The 26,343-nt window shown below is 39.3% G+C and overlaps 1 protein-coding gene across 1 annotated transcript in view; it reads right to left on the bottom strand.

Moving 5' to 3' along the window:
- Positions 1–26,343, bottom strand: part of cd109 (CD109 molecule) — an 85,606-nt gene that overhangs the window by 47,796 nt on the left and 11,467 nt on the right. Inside the window, exons 16-31 of the mRNA XM_071532265.1 lie at positions 25,104–25,256; positions 23,767–23,856; positions 22,486–22,555; positions 22,256–22,379; positions 20,926–21,043; positions 20,301–20,414; positions 18,666–18,884; positions 16,743–16,884; positions 13,156–13,332; positions 12,129–12,210; positions 10,568–10,796; positions 9,019–9,190; positions 6,061–6,251; positions 4,242–4,400; positions 2,582–2,647; positions 1,252–1,385 (exon numbers count right to left, since the gene is read on the bottom strand). Of these exons, the coding sequence (XP_071388366.1) occupies positions 1,252–1,385; positions 2,582–2,647; positions 4,242–4,400; positions 6,061–6,251; positions 9,019–9,190; positions 10,568–10,796; positions 12,129–12,210; positions 13,156–13,332; positions 16,743–16,884; positions 18,666–18,884; positions 20,301–20,414; positions 20,926–21,043; positions 22,256–22,379; positions 22,486–22,555; positions 23,767–23,856; positions 25,104–25,256 (2,240 nt within the window). The remainder of the gene's footprint in view (positions 1–1,251; positions 1,386–2,581; positions 2,648–4,241; positions 4,401–6,060; positions 6,252–9,018; positions 9,191–10,567; positions 10,797–12,128; positions 12,211–13,155; positions 13,333–16,742; positions 16,885–18,665; positions 18,885–20,300; positions 20,415–20,925; positions 21,044–22,255; positions 22,380–22,485; positions 22,556–23,766; positions 23,857–25,103; positions 25,257–26,343) is intronic.

Genomic DNA, 26,343 nt, shown 5'->3' with positions numbered 1-26,343 from the left:
TAGTTTAACAAGTTTACTGGTTTAACAAGTTCTAGTTTAACAAGTTTACTGGTTTAACAAGTTCTAGTTTAACATGTTTACTGGTTTAACATGTTCACTGGTTTAACAAGTTTACTGTTTAACAAGTTTACTAGTTTAACAAGTTTACTAGTTTAACAAGTTTACTGGTTTAACAAGTTCACTGGTTTAACAAGTTTACTGTTTAACAAGTTTACTAGTTTAACATGTTTACTGGTTTAACAAGTTTACTGGTTTAACAAGTTTACTGTTTAACAAGTTTACTGTTTAACAAGTTTACTAGTTTAACATGTTTCCTGGTTTAACAAGTTCACTGGTTTAACAAGTTTACTGGTTGAACAAGTTTACTAGTTTAACAAGTTTACTGGTTTAACAAGTTCACTAGTTTAACAAGTTTACTCGCTCGCTTCATTGATTCCGCCATTAAGATAATTTTTTTTTTTCAGGAGTGGGAGGGGGAGAGCGCTGCTTTCAAACAGCGAGGGAGGAGACAAGCTAGTTTTTAAAAAATGAAAATCTTCATTCCAGAGCGGAATTTGACAACAAGCTTTAGAAAAGAGGAGAAAACAGCAACACAGATGATGTTGGTTCATATCATTCTGACAAAATGGTTGATACATAAGAACAACAATGGCATATAATAATACTAATAATAAACAATATTTGTCACCATGCACTTTACAGAGCATAAGAACAAGCAACAAGTGAAAAGACAATAGAAACTGCATGAAAATGAGAGATTATGTGAAATTAGTCAATAAATTAGTCATTAATGAATAAAATTTAAAAACAAAACGATAAAACAAAAACAGAATTAAGAATTAAGTTACTTGTTACAGAAAGCAAGCAGCAACTTGCTGTTAAAGTTATGACTCTTTAAATATTGATGGATGAATTTCAGTAACCAAAACTTTTCCACAATGGATTTATAGCATTAGGAATGAAACCTTTCATTTTAACATGTTAATTTTATATCACTTCTTAAAATTGAATGTATATTTACATACAGGCTTTCAAAATATGCTTTTTTCCCTTTGCTATTCCTATTGAATTTGTCTGTTTTTATTTTTATGTAAGCCTGTTTTCAATCCGCATCTGGTATTTTTATTGTTTACCTTATTGGCTTTTATTTATTTTTGTGTCTTACGTCTTTATTTATTTCGTTTTATTGTTTGTAAAGGATTTTATGACACTGTTTTGAAAAAATGCGATACAAATAAATGTGATTGTGACCTGGTGCAGATGTAGAGGCGGACGGCGTGCGGCTCCGTGTCGAACAGCTCCACCTCCAGAGCAAACGCCTCGCCGCCCGCCGCTCTTCTTCTCCTCAACAAACTGCCGCTGTTTACGTTGTAAAACACATTCAGCTGAGAGAGAGAGGGAGGGAGGACAGAGAAGAAGAGAGAAAATGAGACTGGGATTATTGTGAAAAAGGGGAAAGAACAACTTCCACGCAACTAACTCTTGCTTTGTGTTTTGGGATTATTACATCATTGATATTACATTTTCTCTTTCTTCTGTTTGTTTTGTTCTTTCTTTGATTGTGTTGTATTACAATTTGAGGCAAACACATTGGTTTTCATCTTGTGTGAAATGAATTAAAGCACAAAACAGTTTCCCTTGTGAGTGGCACTTCACATTATGGTACACAAATTAACTATTTGTAATTATAATGTGTAATTTGTCTGTTAAATGGCGTTAATTTCTGGTGATATTTCTATGTATTTATGTGAGGCCTGCAAAGCTGTGAAACAAATTTCCCTTTGAGGGACAATAAAGTATTGTATTGTATTAATGAGTAACTATGAGAATGATAACAGTATTACATTAATGTGTCAAGTTGTGCAATCATTACTGAATAATTACTATGTAATACTTTGGAAACATTTGCTCGTTTTGCCTTTCCAATGCCTATTATGAAAGTACTAGATATTACCATGGGAACTAGGGTTGTAAGTGCGAATTTGATCGATCAAGCTTATCAATTACGATCAAATTGAACAGTGTGGTTTCGTCTTCAATTGCATCAGCGGGCGTTTTACTGAAAGTAACTACTATTACAGGCCAGACAGGCTGCAGATTTAGCAAAATGAAGCGTGTTCGTGTTCAGTGATTCAATCACTGGAGAGAGAGAGATCTATATTTAAATATTTAAATATTCTACTTATCGGCCTTCATAATTCTGTTTATGTTTTGCTGTTATATACATAGGCCGATGTTTCAAACCTTTAATTAAAGATTTGATTGAAGAAAAACACATTTCGTATTTTCTATGTCACAAGCTACATGTTGCTGTTTTTTCAAGAACATTTCTTAAAAGTGATCCCATCCCTATTGGGATCTGTAGAGCCAAGTCAAGTGAGGCTTGATACCTCAATATCACATTGACTTTACTCTGTAGTTACTTTACTTGCTGAGATGCTGTGATGTTTCTGTCAAGCCTGTGAATCCAGGCTTCCTACAGACAGACCAGCAGGAGGCGCTGGTTTTAGGGACTCATCCTATAGTGCCAACCCAGATCAGTTCTCCATCCCATAACTCTCCTCACACGTCACTCCTGTACCTGAAACAGAGCGAATCCTCTTCCCTCTGCAGTGACCCGCAGGTTCAGCTCGGCCTGTGGAGCGATCTGGAGGAGAAAACCAAACAGGAACAGGAACAGTAAACACAACGGTATTTATCTCTCTAGACCTGGATCAGTATTTATCTGACTAGACCTGCTCAGTGTTTATGTCAGTAAACCTGGCTCTATTCTTTCAGATTTTTCTCTAATTTGTGCTTTTTTTTTTCTGTGAAACACTGAATAGTTCCCAGCCTCTCTGTCTCCTCTGATCATCAAATGAAACAACCTGAAAAGAAAAATTCATTATTTACTTTTCCCACTTGGCAAAAAACTGTTCCTCTATAAAATGTTACAAAAGATGCTTAAAAGACCATTTAACTGCTATTTTGTAACCATTTTTTCCCCATGTATTGTTGTCCATGTATCCATGTTTCACTCATAGTGACATGTATCATTACTATTGCTCAGTCAATACAGGTGTATAAACCAATATCCACCTCACAAACATACGCACACACTCACACATACACACACGCATGCATGCACACACACACACATACACACACACACGCACGCACACACACATACTCATACATATCACACACTCACATTTTTTGCTTTTATTTTGATATTATTATTGGTATTATTGTTGTTGTTGCTTATATATATTTTGCTTTTATTAGTTTGCCATCACTTTTATGTAGTCATATTATTTTCTGTATGTTATTTTTGTGTTCTCTATAACATTGTGAAATTTTAAAAAATTTTTAGGTGGAGGCTTCAGATAAGCCCATTGGCTTTTCTGCCTCTCCCTGCACTGTATAGTATTTGTTATCTTTGTCATTTGTGTATTTTTTAAATTGTGCAAAAAATAAAACTAATCTAAAACTAAAACTAAACTACTTGAGCTGGTGTATAGTATAGTATAGTATAGTATAGTATAGTATAGTATAGTATAGTAGTGTTTTTATTCAGTCATCACACATAATACAATTATAAATCAAGCATAAATCAGTCTAGACAGTATAAACAAAGTCAACAATCTGTGTATGAAGTAGTGACTGAAAAGGCAGAAGCATAATGCTTATATATGCCTATCCTACATTCTTATCAATTTAAGCTACCCTCCAGAAATAAAAAATAAAAAATAATAATAACATAAAAATCATTCACACTTGTAACCCTCAAAAATAGCTTTGTAAACCATTCTTTTGAAAACCAAAAGCGAGTTACACATTCTTAAATTTATATTAGCATTGTTCCATAATTTAACCCCAACAATAGAAATACATCTACATTTAATCCCTTTTTTAGCTTTTTGTTCGGTAAACTTACAAACATCTCTCAAATCATATTTACACTCCTGAATTGAAAAAAAACCTTTGTACACAGTCTGGGAGTGACTTTGTTTTAGCTCTGAACATTATTTGCATTATTTTATAATATACCAAATCATTACATTTCATAGCATGGGATTTTATAAACAGTGGATTTGTGTGATCATAATAACCAGCCTTATTAATAATACGTATGGCTCGTTTTTGTAGTAAGACTATTGAATTTACAGTCGTTTTAAAGGTTGACCCCCACAATGTGTGTGTGTGTGTGTGTGTGTGTGTGTGTGTGTGTGTGTGTGTGTGTGTGTGTGTGTGTGAGGTACCTGCTGGCTCTGCAGCAGCAGGAAGTTGTCATGGTGGATGTGGAAGGTGGCGGTGGCGGTGGGGGCGGAGTCTGTGCTGACTCTGATGGTGAGCTCCTGGTCATGTGACGCTCCTTGAGCCGCGACCGCCGACAGAGCCTGCAGAGCCACCACCGTGTCCTGAGGGGGAGGAGAGGGACACGCTGGAGAGCTGGGTCTGTGTGTGTGTGTGTGTGTGTGTGTGTGTGTGTGTGTGAGAGAGTGTGTGTGTGTGTGTCGGGTTCTACTTCACGCATTTCTGCTAATAAATTCTATTACAGTTCAGTCACTGCTGGACTTTCACTTCGATACTCTTAAGTGGTTTCCTGTTTACAACTGTGTGTGTGTGTGTGTTCCTGTGTGTCCCTGTGTGTGTGTGTTCCTGTGTGTGTGTGTTCCTGTGTGTCCCTGTGTGTGTGTGTGTGTGTTCCTGTTTGTGTCCCTGTGTGTGTGTGTGTGTCCCTGTGTGTGTGTGTATGCGTCCCTGTGTGTGTGTTCCTGTCTGTTTGTGTTCCTGTGTGTCCCTGTGGGTGTGTGTGTGTTCCTGTTTGTGTGTGTGTGTGTGTGTGTGTGTGTGCGTCCCTGTGTGTGTATGTATATGTTCCTGTGTGTGTGTGTGTGTGTGTGCGTGTTCCTGTATGTGTGTGTGTGTGTGTGTGTCTATGTAGTTAGGTGCGTGTTTATGTGTTCCGTGTGTTCTTCTATGTGTGTGTTCCTGTGTGTGTGTGCGTGTTCCTGTGTGTGTGTGTGTGTGTGTGTGTGTGTGTGCGTGTGTGTGCAGTAACTGCTGTTCGTCACCACATGCCCAGACAGCCACAGTCTCCTTGTGATGCGACTCAAACCACAGACAGCAGGACTTTCCTCCTCTTCCTCTTCCTCTTCCTCTGACCTGACAGGCTTCAGGCTCCATCAGCTCAGCCTCAGTGACATCAGCCCAGTGAGGCGCTCAGTCCTTCACAACAACATGACCCGGCGTCGCTGTCATGTGAAAACCTCTTAACTCAACAGTTTGGGTGATTTTTCCATGTTGTAACTCACAGTTGAAGGATTACAGAGGGATTCATCTGTGGGCTGAGGAAACTCTGTGACCCCCGAGCTGTGTGGAAACTTTCCAAAACGCACTGGAGAAACTAGACAAATGCTCAAAAGTGGTCAAGCCTTTTTTTCCTCAAGCTCCTAAAAAAAAGTTGACATTTCGGAGGTACAGTGAGGACGTTCTGTTTGATGGACGTTTTGCCCTGCAGGACCATGTTCAGCATGAGCGGTCCCAGCTGGGAAACAAACCCTGACTCTATAGTGTTGGTGCCATGCTCTGCCCAATGAGTTAAAGGGGAACTTCAGTATTTTTCAATCTGGACCCTATTTTCCCATGTTTTTGTGTCTAAGTAACTAAAGGGGACAACAATTTTTTAAATTGGTCCAGTATTGAGCGAGATCATGTCAGCTAGCAGCAGTGAAACGGGCTGCAATGTAATCCGACGGGGCAAATGTGAACCGTCCACTATGTGAACTGTTTTGTTTTTGCCACTGACAGGCTCAGATTGTTATTATAAGTGTCTGACAACATTATGGAAAGAACCCTACAGAGAAATGAAATGTTTTTCTTTACCTTTCGCTTGATCCGGTCTGTCTGTAACCAAGTCTAATAGTTGCTAATCGGACTGTAAACAATGACCGGCTCATGGAAGAGGAAGTCTTGGCCCGGATGTCCGCTGGCTACACCGGAAACCCCCAAATATCGGCCGTCGCCCCCAGAGTCTAATCGTCAGACCGATAGCCGACGGGTTCAGAGATCGCTCACCTGTGTGCTCCCATATCCTCCCAGGTGATTCCTCTGCTGGCCGAGCCACTTCAGGAGGCCGAGGCCCAGCTCGACGCTCTCCAGCTCGTTCAGAGAGAGCAGCAGGTAGGAGGCCATCTCGATGTCCGCAGAGCGCGGCTGCCACGAGGCCGACAGCCCGGCGTCCGAGGACGACCAGAACGGGACGCCGTCTACACCCAGAGCAGAGACGGCAGCCGTTTGACACACAGAGACCATAAAACTTCAATTAAACGGCGAGTCCCTTTTACTGGCCGGGTGTGGCTGCACGTTTTGACAGATAAAGGCCGGTCTCAATTAGAAGCCGGTTGCCATTGACGCTGTGAAGCAGTTTTTTTTTTTCAGTCAGTCACATTTGCTGATCGCCATGGCGACACAGAGAAAAAAGTTCAACCTGAAATTCAAGCTGTCAGTTTTCAAATTTGCTGAACAAAACTCAGGAGAAGCAGCAGAAAGACATTTCTCCGTTGAAAAGTACAACCTCTTGCTGCCATAAACTTTTTTCAGCTTTCATCTTTTCTAAGGTAGGCTACTGTTATTTTGATATGGGTCTCTCTCTCTCTCTCTTTCTCTCTCTCTATCTCTCTCTCTCTCTCTCTCGCTGTCTCTCGGAGCGAGATCAAATGAATGATTCGTAATTGACATGTTATTGGATAGCCTAATTTTTATGCAAGTAATATTCATACTGGTTTAAATAAACAATTTGATAGTATTTCCCATCTTTGCTGAGCAAGAGTTTTGTGTGAAAGGAATTAAACGCCTGTCCCAAATATAGGCCGGTTGAGTTCAGTGTTTTGAAGCAAATAAAAGCCCGGGCTATTAATTGAAGTTTTACGGTATTTGATATTAGCGATGGGACGATATATCGAAATTCAATATATCACAATACAAAACTGTGACAATCCATATGTTGTGTCAGGAACATGAATGGTGATATCAGCTCCATGTTATTCTGCTGTAGTAATCACTAATGAGACTCTTGACCATCACAGTTTCACAAGCTGTCCATCCAAATTATATTATTGTCACTTTGTAATGAGATTTTTAAATTGTTGTTTACATTCTAGCAGCCAATGGCATCGCTAGAAAGGTTTGTGACTCAGAAATTAACAGAATTCTGCACAGTCAGACTTTGTTGTCTCTGAACTTTTATTGATCACATCGTATCCTGGTTGTTTTGAATCGTGAACCACGTGTATCGTATCGTGAGATAAGCAGATCGTTCTGTCCCTATGATACATATGATTTATCCGCACAGAGGAGAAAGTCTGCCTTGTTGTCAGACTAGAGAGCGGCTCACTGGGGAATCGAGGCCTCCAGACATTCAGAAATATAAAAAGAGCGTGTCGTCAATGAATCCAAGGCATTCAACTCTTCAAAAAACACATCTGGTTTAAAACTAGTTTGCTATGACTGTGGTCAAGAGAAAAGAAATGAACGATTTTTCCAAGAGCGGAGTGCCATGAATTCATTGAAAACTTGCCCTTTCTGAGGCATCCAGACGTTTAAAAACACTAAATAGGGAAAGTCTTCAATCTTCAATGAATCCAAGACACTCAACTCAACTTTAAAAACCGTTTAAAACTAGTTTCCAATGAAAGACTGAAGCCAAGAGAAGAGAAATGAAGACCACCCAAAACGTCTTGGAACACAATATATGCATTTTGGAAAACTAAACAAAGAAATTTGAAGTTCAATACTTCACAAATAAGATGTTATATGTACAATATATTCACAATTATATGTCAATACTTGAGTTGTACTTTTATGCCAGCAATCATTTTCTCACTGTCTGCATACAGAGGACTGTGGACAAACAGCAGCCATTTCCAAGATGCAAGAGAGGAATGATGCTGCCTTGTAGTACAGAACTGCACATTAGAGCAGTGGTTCTCAATGAGGGGTCCGGGGACCACCAGGGGTCCTTGAGGGAGTTCCAGGGGGTCCCCAGCAAATTGATGAATTGTTAAACTTCACCATTATTTGATTTACAAGAAGTTAACACAATTAGAGAATGTAGAAGAATGACTGTTTTGATCATAGTTTCACTGTTATCTGTCTGCCTACAATACAGACAGTCATGGGATTCTGGACAAAATCATAGCTAATAATAAAAATATTCTCAGATTTGGGTTTGAGAGACAAAATCTTATCAAATGGGGGTCTGTGGCCCTAATGTGAACTAAATTAGGGTCCTTGATATAAAAAAGGTTGAGAACCACTGCATTAGAGAACAGGCACCAGACATTCAGAAAAGTCTAGAAAAATCTGCTTTTGTGTGTCTTGTGCCTTTCCTCATGTTTGTCTTATATCAGTCTGTTCTGTGGTTGATTGTCGATCAGTTAGATCTAGTCAGGCTCAGTCTCATGCTTGTGATAAAGGCCTGAAGAAATGAACAAACTTGCACTGGAAATGTAAAGAAGACGAGTCCTCACTGAATTCAAGACACTCAACTCTTCAAAAACATAAAAAAAGAAAGAGTTTGAAAGCAGTTTGCTATGAATGATTGAGGCCAAGATAAGAGAAATAAAAGATTTTCCAAGAGTCGACTGCCTTAAATTAATTGAAGATTTGAATTCTTGAAAGTCCTTGTAATACAATCAATACTTCATAAATAAGAATGATTTCATTCTCAAAAGTGTTGTATGTAGAGTATGTTTCACTTGAGTTATACTTGTATGCCGGCAACCATTTTCTAAAAAAAAGTAAATAATTTGGACTGGAGAATATATTGGTTGGATTGGTTTGGCATTGGGTTTTTTTTTTTTTTTATGGTTTTCAAATGGTGAACACATGAAACTCTTCCCCTGGAGACCCAGAATGCTCTGCTAGATGATTCAACAAAATACAGCATGTAGAGGTGGTTGGATACATTAACTTATGGACTCAAGAATAAATCTGTGTCCCCCCCCCCCCCCTCCCCCCCTCCTGTCCCCGTACCTCTCATCTGGGCCCGTCCCATCAGCTCGCTCAGGGCCTCGTCGGCACTGGAGCTGCCGGCCAGAGCCAGAGCGAAGGTGAGCAGACTGAGGCTGTAGTTACTGGAGACGCCCAGCGCCAGGCGGGTCTCCAGGAACATCAGGCCCTCAGACACCTGGCTCCCATACTGCAGCTGACACACACACACACACACACACACACACACACACACACACACAGGAGGAGGAGACATGAGCAGACTTCAGTTCACTTCAACAGCGTTTACGAGATCCATCCATAAAGACGCGATGTGATGAGGCAACGTGTTTGGGCGTCCACTCTTGGCCCGAAACTGTCTGTTATGCATCTTGTTAGTCTGTTTGTTTGTTCCCATCTGTGGCCACATTACTTTTTCCCCTCTTCATGTTTTTACACTGCTGATTAAGATAACATGAAGCTTTATTGATCCCTGTGGGGGAAACCGGGCCTTTCAGCAGCCAATAATAATGAGATACAGCACAGACAAACAGAATAGACACAAGAAGGAAGCAAAAGAGGGTCATCTGTTGATAATTTCAGCACTAGAACATGTGAAGTAGAAATGTATGAGTGAAATAATGAAAGCATAATAGTAGCGTTGGAAAAAATTAATGAAAAATACATGATATGAGAATATAACTAAATATGAAATATGTGCAACAAGTTATAAAAAGATCAACACATATGCAATATATAACGAAGAATGAGAATGTGAGAATATGAGGAAAAACTATATGTGAAAATTGCATGTACAGAATATTAAGGTGTTTAGGTGTGTATCTTTTTGTTGTAAAAGCCATAACTTTATCACATATATTCAAAATACAACAGTAGATAACATGTACAGCATGTGCAGATTTGGATATTGGTGGAAAAAAACACTGAATGTGTTTATACATTGGAAATATATTTTCTCAAATATTAAAACCAGTTGTTGTAGACTGTTCTTCCTCTTCCAATAATCACAAATAAATTAATCAATGTGCTTTTACTTGTTTGCTTTACAAGTTACTGAAGGAAGAAAAAACGAAAATCCACTGAAGAGCCAATATCCAATATCAAGCCAACTTCACTCTGGTTTTTACATGTAGGTGGAGACAGACTAGTTCTTACTGTCAGAAGAGGAAAACCCAACTCAAAACCCAACATATATTGATGCTGCATTGCATTCTGGTCTCTCTCCTCTCCGATGGATTTCTCCCTGTATGATTGTTGAACGTCTCTTGGTGCAAAATGGCGGCTCTAGAAAGAAGCCCTCGCTCTTTGATTCTGAGGGACTGACACCAAAACCTGACGTTTACCGCTGAGGTTTTACATCCTGAAACATTTTCTTATATCAAACTCCACTGGAGCTGCTGGAAACATCTGGAGGTGACGTCACCTCGTCTGTGATTGGCTGGTTATCCACCAAGAAGAAAAACACAACAAACTACTGAATGGACACAGAAATGCAAGGCGCCAGTAGCTGTTTTAGGGTGGATCTTTCCTTGAATTATTTAAAGAAAACTCTCTGTAGAGCCATGACTCGTACCTTTAAGGTCTCGTCCTGCAGCAGAGCCATGAGGACGTAGGCAGTGAGGGAGACGGGACCGTCCAGGCCGCCCTGCAGCTCGGTGTGGATGACCCGGCCCGGCTCCGTCCACCTCCCGTCGGCCCCCTGCCGGGCCGCCAGCCAGGCGGCGGTCCTCTGCAGCACCTGCGGGTCGATGGCGATGAAGGGCCGCGCCTGCAGGAAACACCTCAGCACAAAGGCAGAGAGCCTGTGGAGAGGAGAGGCAGGAACACAGGCATGACATCCTGTACTTTATTTAGATTTTACAGGAAAGCATTCTTATAATGCTCTTTTATTCCCTTTTTTAAACCCTGTTCATAATCCTGTCGTTTCCTTATATTTTATTTTATCTTTATCCTCATGTGTGGTTTCATTTGTCTTGTTTTTTATCCCAGTTTGTTACCCTATCTGTCTCCTACAGAAGAGGATCAGGGCCACATGTTAAAAATGTATTTGAGTTCTGAGTTTAAAGTAAGAATTCTACAAAAAAAGTCAGAATTCTGAGAATAAAGATTCTGACTTTTTGAAAGCATACTGCCCTTTTTTAGATGTTTGAATGCATGTTTCCTACCTTCCAGGCAGCCATTCATTTCCATTTCATTACGGTACGAAAATCAACTTGCAGAGACTTAAAACCTGCTTGAGATAGGTAATCCATCACAGTGAACAACCCACCCGGGTTTATTTTTATTTAATTTTGGGTAATTAAGTTTAAGGCCCACATTGATTTGAAACGTGGACAAGTCTCCTGGTGCGTTCACATGCCGGTAGGAAGCTCCGACAGCTGGGACTTCAAAGTCGGCTCCCAAACAGCGTTGCATTCACGCGCTATTTGGTTGAAAAATCAAACCCAGAAGACAAACTAAGAGCAAACATGGGCATCGAGAAAAGGATAATGTGTAATTGGCTTCTTCTTGCTTTAAAAAAGTTATGATAGTTAGTCTGGCTAGTCTGACAGCCACACAACAGACTGTACGTCTTCGCCAGAAAATAGTAGTTTTACGCACTAAATTCAAACGTCTATGACTCCTAAATCCAGGCACGAATGTTAGCTGGAGCAGCAGGGAATTTTAAGGTAGGTTTATCACCTGAATGTTAAAATTAAAAAAAACGGCGAAATCAATTAAATATTAAAAAATCGAAAAGTATGGTATGCTTTGAAAAATGGCCGGTAGTAATCCAGAGTATGCGCTAAGTGTAGTAAATTGGCTAAAACAATGCCAAAACACCTGTATGGTCCTTTAAGTGTGTTATCACTGTTTTGTACTGAACTATAATTGAATTGCATCCATTACAAGGTTCTGATTCTAATTTCATCTGATGGTTTTCTCCACCTAAAAATGACTTGTCAGCATTGCTATTATTCTTCATTTAAAACCATCATGCGAAGAAGCAGTTTTCATGGGAGCTGAAGGACTGACGTTCTTCCCTATAAAGTTACAAGTGCATCGCAAATAAAAAATGTCAAGGAATCGCTTAATAAACCCAAACATGACACAAACACTGCGGGCCAGATTTAAAATAACTGACGATAACAGACCAAGTGCTTCCAGATGGGTCACCGTCTCCGAAGGCGCTGAAGGATCCGTCTTCTCTCTGGTAGGACAGCTCCCGCTCATAACCTGGTGAGGACGACAGTGTGTGTTGGGTTTGGATATTTTAACATGTATACCTCTTCTCTTTACATTATCTATACTGTTGCAAGATGTACTATTGTCAACACAGCCAAATAAAAAAAATATCGCAAAAAAATGTAGAGGACTTCCTGGTCCAAAATAAATCAAATCATAAATATAAACCCAAAGAATCAGCAATATCAGTTTGTGCTACAGAATTTATTAACAGTGTTGGAAAGTAACAAATCCCATGTAAAAATTACATTAATCTGATTGCAGAAAGAATTGGGAACTACATTCTTAAGGAGTAACTAGAGTAACTAAAGTGTAAGTAGGATACTGAACTGGCCATTTGCTATTGGCTGGTCTGTGCGCCAGGTGATGTCACCACCTGTTGTACTCTACAGAAGGTGACATCACCTGGCACAAACACCAGCCAATGGCAGATGGCCAGTTCACTACCCTGCTTTTCACCATTAGGTGTCAGGCTTCACCACAGATTTGGGTTTGGGGTTTAGTTACTCTTTAAAAAAATATTTTAATGTTTATATGTTTATAGCAGGACAGTGTATAGCTGCATAGAGTATCTTCACATTTCCTTGATTTTTGCTCACTTGTTAGATCTCTTGTTGGGAGGAAGAAGTTATTTTGATGGTGAGTTTATAGACACAAGCGTAATTTCACATATCTTGAAACACTAACTGATAGTCATTGTTGGGTATGATTCAAATAACCACCTCTAAATTTAATTAATTTGTCCACAAAACTTCATGTTCATTGGACTTTGGATATCTGGATATATTAGTGTGTTAGTATATACTATGAAACATAGTGACAACAATAAGTTGTCAATATGTTACTGCACCAGTGTCACTGAAATACATTCCTGTATATTTCTGTGATTGTGATTCAGTTGATGATTGAGGTCACTCTGATTCTCATTCTCTCTACCTTTCATCATGTAGGCTGTAGCTTTCTCCACGGTGTTTTGGTCGGCTTGTCCGGTGGCGAAGAGGTACTGCAGGACGTAGATGTTGGGTGCGAAGTTGATCATATTCTGTTCTCCGCAACCGTACGGCATCTGGATGAGAGACTCCAGACCGGTGATGGACGGACCGAGGATGTCACCTTCATCGCCAAGGAAACCAGACAAAACAGATGAGAACCATCAGGGAGACGAGTGATGTTTACCCTCGGTGACAAACAGACAGAGCCGAGCAAACTGAACATTCACTTGTGGTGAGGAAACATCTCATCATGCTGAGTGGAGATCTACAACCTGAAAGACATTTCACTGTTGTGCTTGTTGCAGATTGGAGCGCTAGTGATACAAACTATTTATCAGAGACAGAGCTGCTCTGGAGGCAGAAATCTGATTGGTTGAGTTAAACCTCAGTGGGCGGAGCCAAAGAACCACAGTTTTTCTGGCTAAGTAACATTAGACTGAAGCTCAGTGAGAAAGACAAGAGGTAAGAGAGGAGGAAGCTAATATTATGAAGCCTAGCGCTCTGCTGCTAACTGAAAATATACAATCTATCCATACTAAATTATCTAGGTTAGCTAGTTAGCTAGCTGACCTTCAAGTTCAAACTAGCCATACTAGCCTATAGCTATCTAGGTAAGGTAGTTAGCTAGCTGCTGACCTTCAACATCATGAATGCCATGGTCATGAATGAATGAAACAAATAAGTCATTGCCAATTATATTTTTATTTATATTTTGCCAGAGTTCCTTCTTTAGTTAGCTAAGTAGCTAGCGCTCAGAAAAAGCGCTCAGTGGTTCTTTGGCTCCGCCCACTGAGGTTTAACCAATCAGATTATTTCTGCCTTCAGTGAAACTCTGACTCTGAGAATGTCTGCATAATTAAAAATAATTCCAATCTGTGTACTTGTAGCTTGTTGCTCTGGATACATGTTAGCTAAATGCCTGAAATGTAAAGTGTAACATGCATTTCCATTTTCAGATTTCAGCTGATCCAGAGTGTCCTATTATGAGTGCAATCATAGAACAAGCTTATAGTCCTATTTCACCAATATTACAAGCAACCAAAAGAAAAGTGCAGGGGTCAAAGCCACAGCACTTCAGCAATAGATGGAACAAATATCCTCAGCATGACCACATGACAGAGAAGAGCTGGGTGAAGAAATAGGAGCAGGGAGGAAATGTAGAAAGGGTTTTTTCCCTTTCCTGCCAAGTGGAAGAGGATGATAAGATGGAGATATGACTCAATCCTCTGTTCTAATGTTTAGAACAACTGCCACTTGAACAACAGACATGTTTATCGAGGCGGATAACAAACAGCAGCCACCAGAGCGGCCTGTTGGCTTGACTAGTGTGACAGATGTGCTTCACTTTGAGGCACGTAACATCCAAAAGGCTCAGAAAACAATCACACAGCTGGTGATTGTAAAATTCTTTTATCAGCATATTATCAGTTTCCAGTTTGCACAGAACTGTATGATTCATGGTCAAAACTTGTTTTGTTTTTTTGTTTTGTGTGTCCCAGTACCCAATGTGTCATCATAGAAGTGCATGATATAAAAACATTAGGTGAGGTTCAATCTTCACACCAGTATTTTACACCTCTAGCAATTTTGCAAAATATGACATTATTTGCATGAGTTTAAATCTAATTTGCACAATACTTACACACCCAAATTTGTAAACAAGATGTCATATATTGCTTATATGTCACATATTGCAAGGTTGCAATGATATGATATAAAAAGTTCAAGTTTCAAGGTCAAGTTTATTTATACAGCGCTTTAAAAAACAAAACAAGTTTGTATCCAAGTGCTTCACAGAAACTGGTTATAAAAGACGAGAATAAAAATGCAAAGAATAAAATAAGACAAGAAGAAAATGCAAGAAGAATAAAAACACATAAGAGCAGAAAAATATAATAAGTAGACACACACACACAGTCATGAGTATACACACATCCACAAACATCTAACCAATAAAGATAAAAAGCTAGTGAGTAAAAGTTGGTTTTAAGACGATTCTTAAACTAACGAACAAACCGAATCAGCGGATCTAAATGTTTTCAGGGAAACTATTCCACAGAATGTGCTAACAGAAAATACAGATGTGGACTGGGAGAGTTTATTTCCAACTCTAATTAACTCTAATTGTATCGTACAGTTCTGGAAGCTCAGACTCAAACAAGATGAGTTTCTCCTCCATCTTTGTACATCAACATACTGTACATCAGATGAAGCTGTAATCTGATTGGCCGCCGCTCTCTCTCTCCACAGGAAAACACTCTTTAGCCGGTGCAGAGTGATTTTGCCGGTGATAATGTGAATTACCGGATCCATCAGGACACTCAGCCTTTAATCTCACTGCAACTCTGCATCTCACTGTCCTCATACAGATCTTCCATGTTCAGCGTCTGCATCAAAGCTTACTGCGCTCCATGTTGTCTTGCACATATGTGTCCCATATATTTTCATAGTTGCTCTATTTTTAGGCTTTTATATAATGATTAAAATGTTACTTATTTGTGTTTATTTTCTATTTTTACTGTTCTAATATTTACTTTATTGTTATTGTTGCTTTAGTTGTGTTTTTATCAACACTGCCTTATATTTTTTACTCTATGCTTTTATTTGTTGTGAAGCAGTTTGTAACAATTGTTTTGAAAGGTGCCAAAAAAATTAAGTTTATTATTTAGGTAACACTTTACAATAAGGGTCACTAATTAACAGTTAACTAATGTGTCTGGTGATCTGGTATGGTGTTCATGTTAAGACATTAATTTATACATTATTTAATAGTCATCTTTATAAACTATTAAATAATGTATAAATTAATACCTTAGTTAACATGAACACCATTAGTAAATTACACATTAGTTAGTTAATTAAGGGTTAGTTAATGCTTATTAAGCATTAACTAACCCTTATCTTAGTGACCCTTATTGTAAAGTGTTACCGTTATTTATTATCATTATTCAATGTCTCCAAGTTAGTATACGGAAATGTGCGATCTCAACATATTGCACTCCATATGTGTCACATACAGTGAGCTGTCTGTTCAGTATTGTGCTCATTATGTGTTATTTTGGTGTCCATTTATGTAGCAGAACTATTAAATTTAGTCCATCATGCTTTAATGCAAACAATTTCCCCCAGCCTTGGTCAAGTGGCAGTAAAGATTCTACTCTTTTCTATTCTGTTCCATCCTGGTCTGTTGTGATGTTCAGGGTATCCTACTATAAAATGAGGAAAACTCTCTCCATCTGTCTGTCTGTCTGCATCCATTTTGCTCCTCAATGGTTTGGCCAACCAATCTGAAACTGCACATGGGCATTGAGCATTGGCATAGGCAGGGACTGATGAAGCTGATTTTTCCATTTTCCCAAATTTACGCTGTTTATGCGCATTTTTGGCAAGTCTGCGCGGAGTTGTGGCGCGTATGGACTAGTTTTATGGGAAAAAGCGAAAGCCTCAGGTGATCAAAAGCGAATGACAGCTGTAAAGAGCGTGAACAGGTGTTGGGTCGCCGCCAGGCCGTGACTCAGCCTGTTTACATACCGACTGCAGACACCGCCACTCTCTCGCTGCCTTCCACCACATCTGCCGGGAAGCTGAAGCTGATGTTCTCAGAGAGGCTCGACTCAGCGGCGGCGAGCTCCAGGCAGAGAGCGGTAGAGAACGACTGCTCGAGTCCTTCGGGCTGCAACGACATCGACCGCGATGAAAGATGAACACACACAAACAAAAGTGATGAGTAATACTTCTGGGAAAGACAGAGCTGTAAAACAAGATCAAGATTTCTTGGGTTACAGCGGAATGGAAGATGAAGGCAGGTTGCATCTGAGTTTCCTCTCTGAAATCCATTTTGGATTTAGACGTTCTGTCCCGTAAACAAAACCTGACAGGTTCAGTCCTCACAGCTGTTTGAGTTTCACTGAGCGAGAGACTGAACCTTTAACCTTCTCACTCCTCACAAGTCGCTCTGAGCAGCAGCTAAATGCCAATTTAATGTCAGTGGATATGGCTTCTGTTCATATCAACATGGAAAATAAATAATTTATATTTAATAAATAATGTCATGTTGTGGTTAGGGTGAGGCACTGCAGGCAAATAGAGCAAAAAATATCCTTTCATCCTATCAGAATGAAATTGTATATAGTGGATATGGATACAAATACAAACAGTTTTTGTATTATGACTTTTATTTATTTTGTTATTAACATATTCAAGCTAATATTTAGTTAATATTTCATAATAAAATGTTCAAGTGTGCATATCAGAACACATTTTTCTCAGTGGATGAAGTCAGAGTGCATTTTCCTGTTTCGCTCTGATGAATAATGAAATAGATGGTCATTTACAGAGATTAGTACAAATGACTATGTACATGGTGAAAATCTCAGATTCTCCCCAGTACCCCATAGAATAGGAATGATGAAAGATATTAAAAAAACCCTCTGTAAATTCTGTTATTGTTATTCTGTACTTTTTATGCAGATATTTTATATTTCTGATTTATGGGAAAATGGGAATGGGTAAATGGGTCTTTGTATATATGTGAAGTTTTAATTCAATGCACCATTTGAGGCTGACGTAATTGCAATTTCGTTGTGCTTGCACAGTGACAATAAAGTTCTTGAAATTGAAATTAAGAAGCAGCAGGTCAAATTTGGTGGTAAGTTAGCTGTAAAAAAAGAGAATGTGTCATTTTGAGAAATTTACATTTTGTTTTTTTTGCCAATGTTGTGCTTGGTGCACTTAATGCAGCTGGTATACAAACTTATACATTTATAGAAATATAAAATTATAGATTTTTTTGTCTGATTGTTTTGTATATTTTATGAAATCAGGGTAGTTATAGAAGCAAACTATTATAATATTTCAAAATTGACCAATCCAGCCAAAATTGCCATCTTCACCTGTGGTGCTTTTCCATAAATAACCAACTATCCTTTCAAAAGCACCATATTGTATTTTAATGTTGTGTTATTAATCATGTTATACCACTGGGTGTCCCATTTTGCAAATGATGGCTATCTCATTTCAGAGCGACACTCTTCCATTTAAAACGCATTGCTTATACGTGTCATGGTTGTGACTTTCTGCCTTTGTTCATTGTTCATTGTTCATCTAGGTTTTGTATTTCTTTGTATTTCTATGTTTCCCTGTCTAATTCTTTTAGTTCTACGTGTACCATGTTTCCTGTCTGCCCCAGCTGTGTCTCATTTGTAATCACCCCCCATGTGTATATTAGTCTTGTTTCAGTCTTGGTTGGATCATTGCTTTCGGTTCCATATGTCAGTTTATGTGTGAAGAGCTCTCGTTTTTGGTTTCCTGTGTCACCTGCAACCTGTTACATTAAACACCCGGTCTTGGGGTTTGATTATCACCTGCCTCGCTGTCCTGCGTTTGGGTCCTCACCACACCACCATGTAACAATACGTTAAAGTAAATGACATTCCCAGTTTGGTTTCACAGCACCTTGACTAGAACCATCCTGCGGACGACGTCAGCAGCCACGGACGACACGGCTTTCACAGAGACGGGAATTTCTCCAAGGACCACGGGCTTGATGGGAATCAGGACGGAGGTACCGCTCTGGCTCCCCACAGACACTCGCCGCACACTGGGCATGCTCAGCTCCGCATTGTCTGGGAAGACGAACTCAAAGGTCTCACTCTCGGCAACAATCACCATGACCTGTTGAATGAAAGTCGACGTGAGGAGTCCACCCAGATCACGTTATAGCGGTTTGAAAAGCCAAATAATGTATAAGGAAACAAGAGGAGGACGGGTTTCTCTTTGTACCCAAGTACCAACTGCTTCAACAACATTTCAGATCATAAGAGTGATAACCCTTTTAGGATTTTCTCAGATCTTTTCTCTAGTGGAAGTCTGTCAGCCTAATGAGCAGCAGGGAGCTTTGATTTGTTTGTCGTGGCCTCGGAGGTGAAAGGTGATCAGTGTACGATGCTAAAACCTGATGCCACACGAGATTATAGCAACATGACACCTATCACAACCCCACTAACCCTGTGAACCATAGTGAATATCACATTCCCATTCCACTACTACTGCAGCACAGTCATCGGAGGGAGTAATCCAAGACCTGTAGCATTCTACTATTTCTGTACACGATGATATCACACTCTTAAACTCAATAGTCTAAAGCAGGCATATACATTTTTGTGTTCACAGTGACCTATATCACCCCTTTAAACACAGTAGATTAATATAAAGCAGCAACCCCAGACCTTTTCTGTAAATAATAGTCAATATTATAAATATAGAAATCACAATGCTACACTGGTAACCTGCACGCAATATTGTAGTTGTAAAGTGGGAAACACGACTTGTGCATTTCGTGTTTTTTGGTTGGAAATAAAAACTTATATGGAGGTGATGAAGCATAATATATATGCTTCATTTATTTTGTCATTAACATATTCAAGCTAATATTTAGTTAATATTTCATAATAAAATTTTCAAGTGTCCGTATCAGAACACATTTTTCTCAGTGGATGAAGTCAGAGTGCATTTTCCTGTTTCACTCTGATGAATAATGAAATAGATGGTCATTTACAGGGATTTGTCCAAATGACTATGTAGATGGTGAAAATCTCAGATTTTCCCCAGTACCCCATAGAATAGGAATGATGAAAGATATTAAAAGCATAATATATATGCTTCATCAGAGATTGATGATACGTTCAGATTATGGGATACAAAAGTTAGAAAACGGTCTGCCGTACCAAGCTACATTGGTCGTTGATGGTTCATGTTGTCTTCATGTTGGGTGCACCAGCTAATAACGTCCCCACTGTCATAGCTTTGCATTTGCTATCTGTACACAACTAATTTTCCAGTGGACATCCATGATGGCGCCAGCAGTGGTTGCTTGGAGACTTGTGATGCAACTGCAAAGCATCTATTGCTTGTGATATTTTGGAAGTACGTCTATGTATATATAAGGATGTTAACAGGGTGAGAACAGGTATGTCATTGGGTACACACACACACACACACACACACACTTACACCCAACCAATATCACGCTTTTTGACTCGCTCCACTAGCACAAAGCACAGCTGTCAGAGGTGAAAGAGAGAGTCTGACCTCCAGGTCCTGTGGCAGGTAGTTGAACAGAATGACTTCCAAGACCAGCTCCTCTCCGCGGATGATGTAGGCCGGCAGATTCAAGGACAGGAAGAAATCCAGGAAGGCTGTGAGCTGGGAACACAGTCAGAGTAAAGATGGTCACCTGGAAACTAATAGTCAAGTCAACAAGTTTATTTTTAAAGCCCTTCATCACAAGCCTGTCTCAAAGAACAACCTACCAAGATCTAACTGATCAACAATCAGTCACAAAACAAAATGATGCAATACAAAATTCAACAAAACAAAACACAATGATACTGTCTAGGGAACTAATACTATATCACCAGGTGTATCACCAGGTGTAAATGGTGCTAATACTAATGCTAACGCTAATGGTAAAACTAGTAATAATAGCACTAATACTACAACTAATATCACTATTACTTCTACTACTATATTACAATATTAGTTAAACTACAACAAGAACAACTCTTACTACTACAACTACTGCCACTACTATTACTATTACAGGCTCAAAGCATGACAAAATAGAATAGCAACGATTAGATAATAAGCAGGTTTTAAGGCAGGATTTTGAGGGGGTTTTGTTGAAGTTATTCTCTGAAGGGGAAGGCATGGTTACCTCTGCAGGCGTCTCTACGATCCCCAGGCCCAGGTTCTCAGACATGACGAAGGCAGTGGCTGTCCAGGTTGTGATGCTGTCTGGCACAGTCAGAGTCATCTCTGCTGTGGTCAAATTACTGTGAAAGGTGACAAGAAACCTGACTTTTAATAATATTAAAAATAGGATAAATGTGGCTGCTTATAGAATGTGAAATGATAGCGGCACTTATGCAAATGTGTGTAAAAATGCACCCGTCTTATCAGTTTAAATTACAAAATAGGTCTGCAACACAGAAGAGCGTCCCATCCCCACTAACGGAGATGCTGCGATTTGCCCTATTTCCTATTTGCCAATTAAATTTTGTTTTCTGGTATGGTCACTGCTGGGAAATCTTGTCCACCCACATGAAGTGACCATTCAAAACTTAAGAGAGGAATACTGTCTCCTAAACAGCAGCGACAAGCGTTCTGTCCAGAGAAAACTGGACTCACCAACGTTAGATCTTTTGGTTCTCTCATCCCTTTAACATAATTTGGTGTAAAGCGATCAAACACTGGCAAGGTTGCAAAAAATTAGTGTGTCATGTTACAGAATTATTGGGTGTTGAATTTCAAATAGTTTTCAAACAGTTCACTCTTGTTGCTTTTTGGCGCCACCAACATGTGAAGTTGCCTAGAGCAGCTCCATGACTCACTGTATGCTATATTGTCAATATTGCATGACTTTGAGAAATTATAGGATATTTTTCTTGATTTAAAAGTAATAGTGCATAATACAACTTTATATAGAATGGGACTGAAACATTGTTGACCTGCTGAGCTGAACCAGAACCATTAGAATAAATGGTGGTATCATCAGCATACAGATGCAGTTTGCGGTTGTTCATTATCAACCTAATGTAATTAATGTAGACTGGAAATTGAGCCCTGTGGAAAACCTGTTGAGGTACTGAGAAATGAGTGATCAAAAGATAATATAGCCTTTGAAGCAAAAAAGCCTGACCTAGGCAATTCACTTTCTCAAAAATATGTAATCGTGCAATAAACATTGAGATTATTCGCAAAAACACAAGGTTATTTGCAGGGTTTACTCTTCAACATAACATCAATGAATGCTATGAGTTCTTTGAAGTATTTTCTACTAGGGAAGGTTGGCCTCATTATTGTTTACACCTTACTGAAAATTGTTATTTTCAGTTTAGCTGCTTCATAAGTTGTCCACACTTCATCTAAAACTAAGGAGAAAACATAAAAATCTAAAGTTCATTACAACAGTGGACAATATTCATTAAGCAACACAGAAAGAACGTCCAGGCTGAATATCCCATGATCTGTTACTGAAACTTCACCCTGTGTTGGTGTCCAGCCACAGCCAGGTCTCTGGAAAGTTCTGGCGCTCTCGTGGCTCCCGTCTCTGCTCCATATTTGAACCATATTCCTGGTCTGAAAAGGCGACTGGGATTGCCTCCCCTGCTGTGGGGAATATGAGCATTAGTGACTTTAGCTCTCTATAGCCAGGCTAAATGGTCAGTGATTTTAAAAGGCAAGGCCGTCATTTGAGCTGATTTTTAAAACTTACGAAATTCAGGCCTCTGCATATCTCCGTTGTTGGGTAAATTGGCATCAGTCAACACCACAACATCACATGTCTGGGCAAAGACACAAACGATATGAAAAATACACATTTACCCCTACATTTGGCTGGACCAAGAAGGATGAGTACAACAGAAGAATAGGCTTCATTTACATGCAAGGAGAATTACATGCTTAACCTGGTTATTCCATTTACCTGATTTTGAGTTGATGCATGTAATTGTCATAACTGGGTCAGAAGAATAACCTGAGTAAGCTCATACTCCCATTATGAAAAACCCGGTCAAGATGCCTGTCATACTAAATGGGTTATTATGGCATGGAAACATCTTACTCCTTTCACTTTTGGTTTTAACTACCTGTATGAAGTCAGACTCACGCAGCATTACGGTACATTTTGATTTCAACAAAACTACTGGGATCATCATTTCTTTCCCGCATTAGAATTAACCTACTATTGAACAGTCAAAGAGGCAGGGGGTAGTTGGTGGTTGCACCTTTTCATACTTAATACTTTTTTGTTAGTAGACTGTTCTGTCTGTGGTCTGGACACTAAAGGAATATTCTGTTAATTGATTAATTCATGGCAACAGGGTGTCAATGGGTTATACCCCAAATTAGCCATTATCTGGAGTGTAACACTTTACAATAAGGGTCACTAAGTTAAGGGTTAGTTAATGCTTAATAAGGGTTAGTTAATGCTTATTAAGCATTAACAGTTAACAGTTAACTAATGTGTAATTTACTAATGGTGTTCATGTTAACTAAGGTATTATTTATACATTATTTAATAGTTTATAAAGATGACTCTTAAATAATGTATAAATTAATACCTTAGTTAACATGAACACCATTAGTAAATGATTACCAGACACATTAGTTAACTGTTAATTAAGGGTTAGTTAATGCTTATTAAGCATTAACTAACCCTTAACTTAGTGACCCTTATTGTAAAGTGTTACCAGCTGGGGTATGGCAAATTCCCAGGCTACTCTGTGCATGTAACTTCGCCATTGTAGGTCACCAATAGTGTCTACTTAGATGTAATAAATATTCCTGTGTACCAGCAATGATCATGTATCATAGAAATAATATGCAGTAAGTGCAGTAACAAAGCAGAGAGAAAAGAAGAGAACAGAAGAGGACAATAAGGGAAGGAGGGGTGGGATTTGGGGATATTTTCCCACCCAAGTAAACAGGATAATAATACATTATATTTGTGATACAATCATTATATCTGATATGTCTCTGGAGAGGAAAAGGCTACCATGAAGATGGAGTATGGATCTCCCATTCTCATGTTGTCAGAGTAGAGGTCTGCCATGTTACCGCTGTACTTTGCCATCTCCCCCAGCACCTGTGAAAGCAACACCCACATCCTCAGAGCCCACTACTGTTACAACATACAAAGACAGACAAAACAGCTTGAGACAAAAAAAGGGAATGTATTGTTAAAACCTGTTCATAGTGCCTCAGTTTACGTCAAACCGATACTTGGGTGGGGACAACAGATTGGGTTTCGCAGGTGTAACTGCAAGGGGATATTACACCAGCAATGATATGTGTGTGTGGGTGGGTGGTGGATGTATAGTTGTAAAACTAACGTTGGAAAATATTAAACTGGAGAAGACCCTGGAGAGTCATGGAAGTTTCTGTTATTCACAGATTACCAGAATAGACAATTTTACATGGCTAAGGACATTATATGACAAATGAAATCATTACAAAAAAGGAAACATGTGACTAAACAACACCTTTATTATATTCCCTATAGTAGGTCAGCAGATTGAATAATTAGGGCCACTTTGAAGTCATGGGTAACTGGTTCAATTCCTGGTCCCAACAGTGTCCATTGCTGCAAAAGTGAGTTTGTGTGCTCCAGCCTGCTCCATGGATGGGAATTGGAAATGAGGTAATTAGGAAGTTAAAAGTGGTTTCGCGCACATCCAAAAATATTTTTCATAGGAGCTGGAGAAAAAAACAGCTATCCACATCCACAAAGGAATGTTTGCTTACTATTTTTATGGTCCCAAAAAATTAGAACGTATTAAAGAGACGGTGACAATAATGTTTCAACCAAACATGGTTTTCATCAGATAACTTTTACCCACATTGGAAATTAGGTGACACTATAGCTTCATGTAGAGAATCGGTATTGGATGATAAATGGAAAAATAAGAGCTTTGGGTACATAGCCTGCACTTCTTACAAGTATCTGTAACATTGTGAAGGTACAGGAAGGGTTAATAAAGGGTTAATATCGAGTATATGAATACACCGACACGGACGAAAGTAAGTGTCCGGAATTGGATACGAATTCTGAATCTCAAAAATAGATGTGCTATCATCCATTTGCAGGGACCGGAAGAAAATCAATTACAAGTTAAGGTAAAAGTGATAATAAAAACTTTAAAAAAGACAGATGGAGGATTGTTAATTTATGAGAAACTTCAGCAAAAACAGTACAGGATGAAATATATTGGTATGTGATTGTGATTTTTTTGGTCATATGCTGTCCAGAATTGGATACCCTGGTGTCTAGGAGTCAGGCTAGCATAATACATTAACGTTAGTGCTCTGTGAACCAGTAGTGTTTTTTCTCACCGTGTCCTTGGTGATGTCGTTGCGTGAGCCGGCCTGGTGCGTGGCCTTGTCCACCACCAGGATCCCCACCAGAGAGCCAGGCTCCGCCACCGAGACCCGCAGAGAGACCTCTTCAGCTGGCTTCTTCCTGGCCTCGCTCCAGCTCACTGACACCTGCCAGACACAGGCTGGTCAGCCATACACCATCATACACCATCATACACCATCATACACCATCAGACACCATCATACACCATCATACACCATCATACACCATCAGACACCATCATATACCATCATATACCATCATACACCATCATACACCATCAGACACCATCAGACACCATCATACACCATCATACACCATCAGACACCATCATATACCATCATACACCATCATACACCATCAGACACCATCATACACCATCATACATCATCAGAGGTGGGATGTAACAAAGTGCAAATACTTCATTACTGTACTTCAGTAGGATTTTCTAGTATCTGTACTTTACTCAAGTTTTTCTTTCACTGAAGACTTTTTACTTTTACTCACTACATTTCAAAAGAAAAATCTGTACTTTCTACTCACTACATTTTCAAAACAGACTTGTTACTCTCGGGAAATCATCAACTGATTTTCAATTTTCAATTTTTTTTTTCCACATCAGACAGCTTCCATCCCGGAAGCAGCTGATCAAGAGCCAGATGTGATTGGCTGCTTGTTCAGCAAAGCGACACCAAAAAGGAAGGAAAGGGACAGAGAGAGAGAGAAGCAACAAGAGAGAGAATTAACGTTAGTGAATTCAGCTGCTAGAATTAACGTTTGTGATCTGAGCTGCAGACTCTTTCTCATCTGGGATTCAGAGGAACGCTCAACAGGGAACCAGTTTAGAACATTAGAAATTAATTTTGGAGAACGACTTTTACTTTTATACTTTAAGTAAATTTAAGACCATGTACTTTTATACTTTGACTTGAGTAAAGGATTTGAAACGGTACTTCAACTTCTACCAGAGTATATTTTTAGATGAGTATTTGCACTTTTACTTGAGTAAGGAATGTGTGTACTTCTACCTCCTCTGGACACCATTACATACCATTTTGTAGCATCACACAGAATCATATACCATCATATACAATCATACACCCTCATAAACTGAGATGAGGTGGATTTACGCCCTGCTGCCTCTCTGTCAGCATCCACAGAACACTAAAGCAAAAGTGATCAGGCCAATTATCACAGCGACGATTAATAAACCTG

The sequence above is a fragment of the Centroberyx affinis genome, unplaced genomic scaffold (assembly GCF_046629955.1).
Source record: "Centroberyx affinis isolate AG114_WGS23_722 - 3 ecotype Tasmania unplaced genomic scaffold, CSIRO-AGI_Caff_v1 ptg002182l_1, whole genome shotgun sequence".
Classification (NCBI taxonomy): Eukaryota; Metazoa; Chordata; class Actinopteri; order Beryciformes; family Berycidae; genus Centroberyx; species Centroberyx affinis.
The sequence above is the reverse complement of the archived record's forward strand: the minus strand, read 5'-3'. Positions and strand labels throughout refer to the sequence as shown.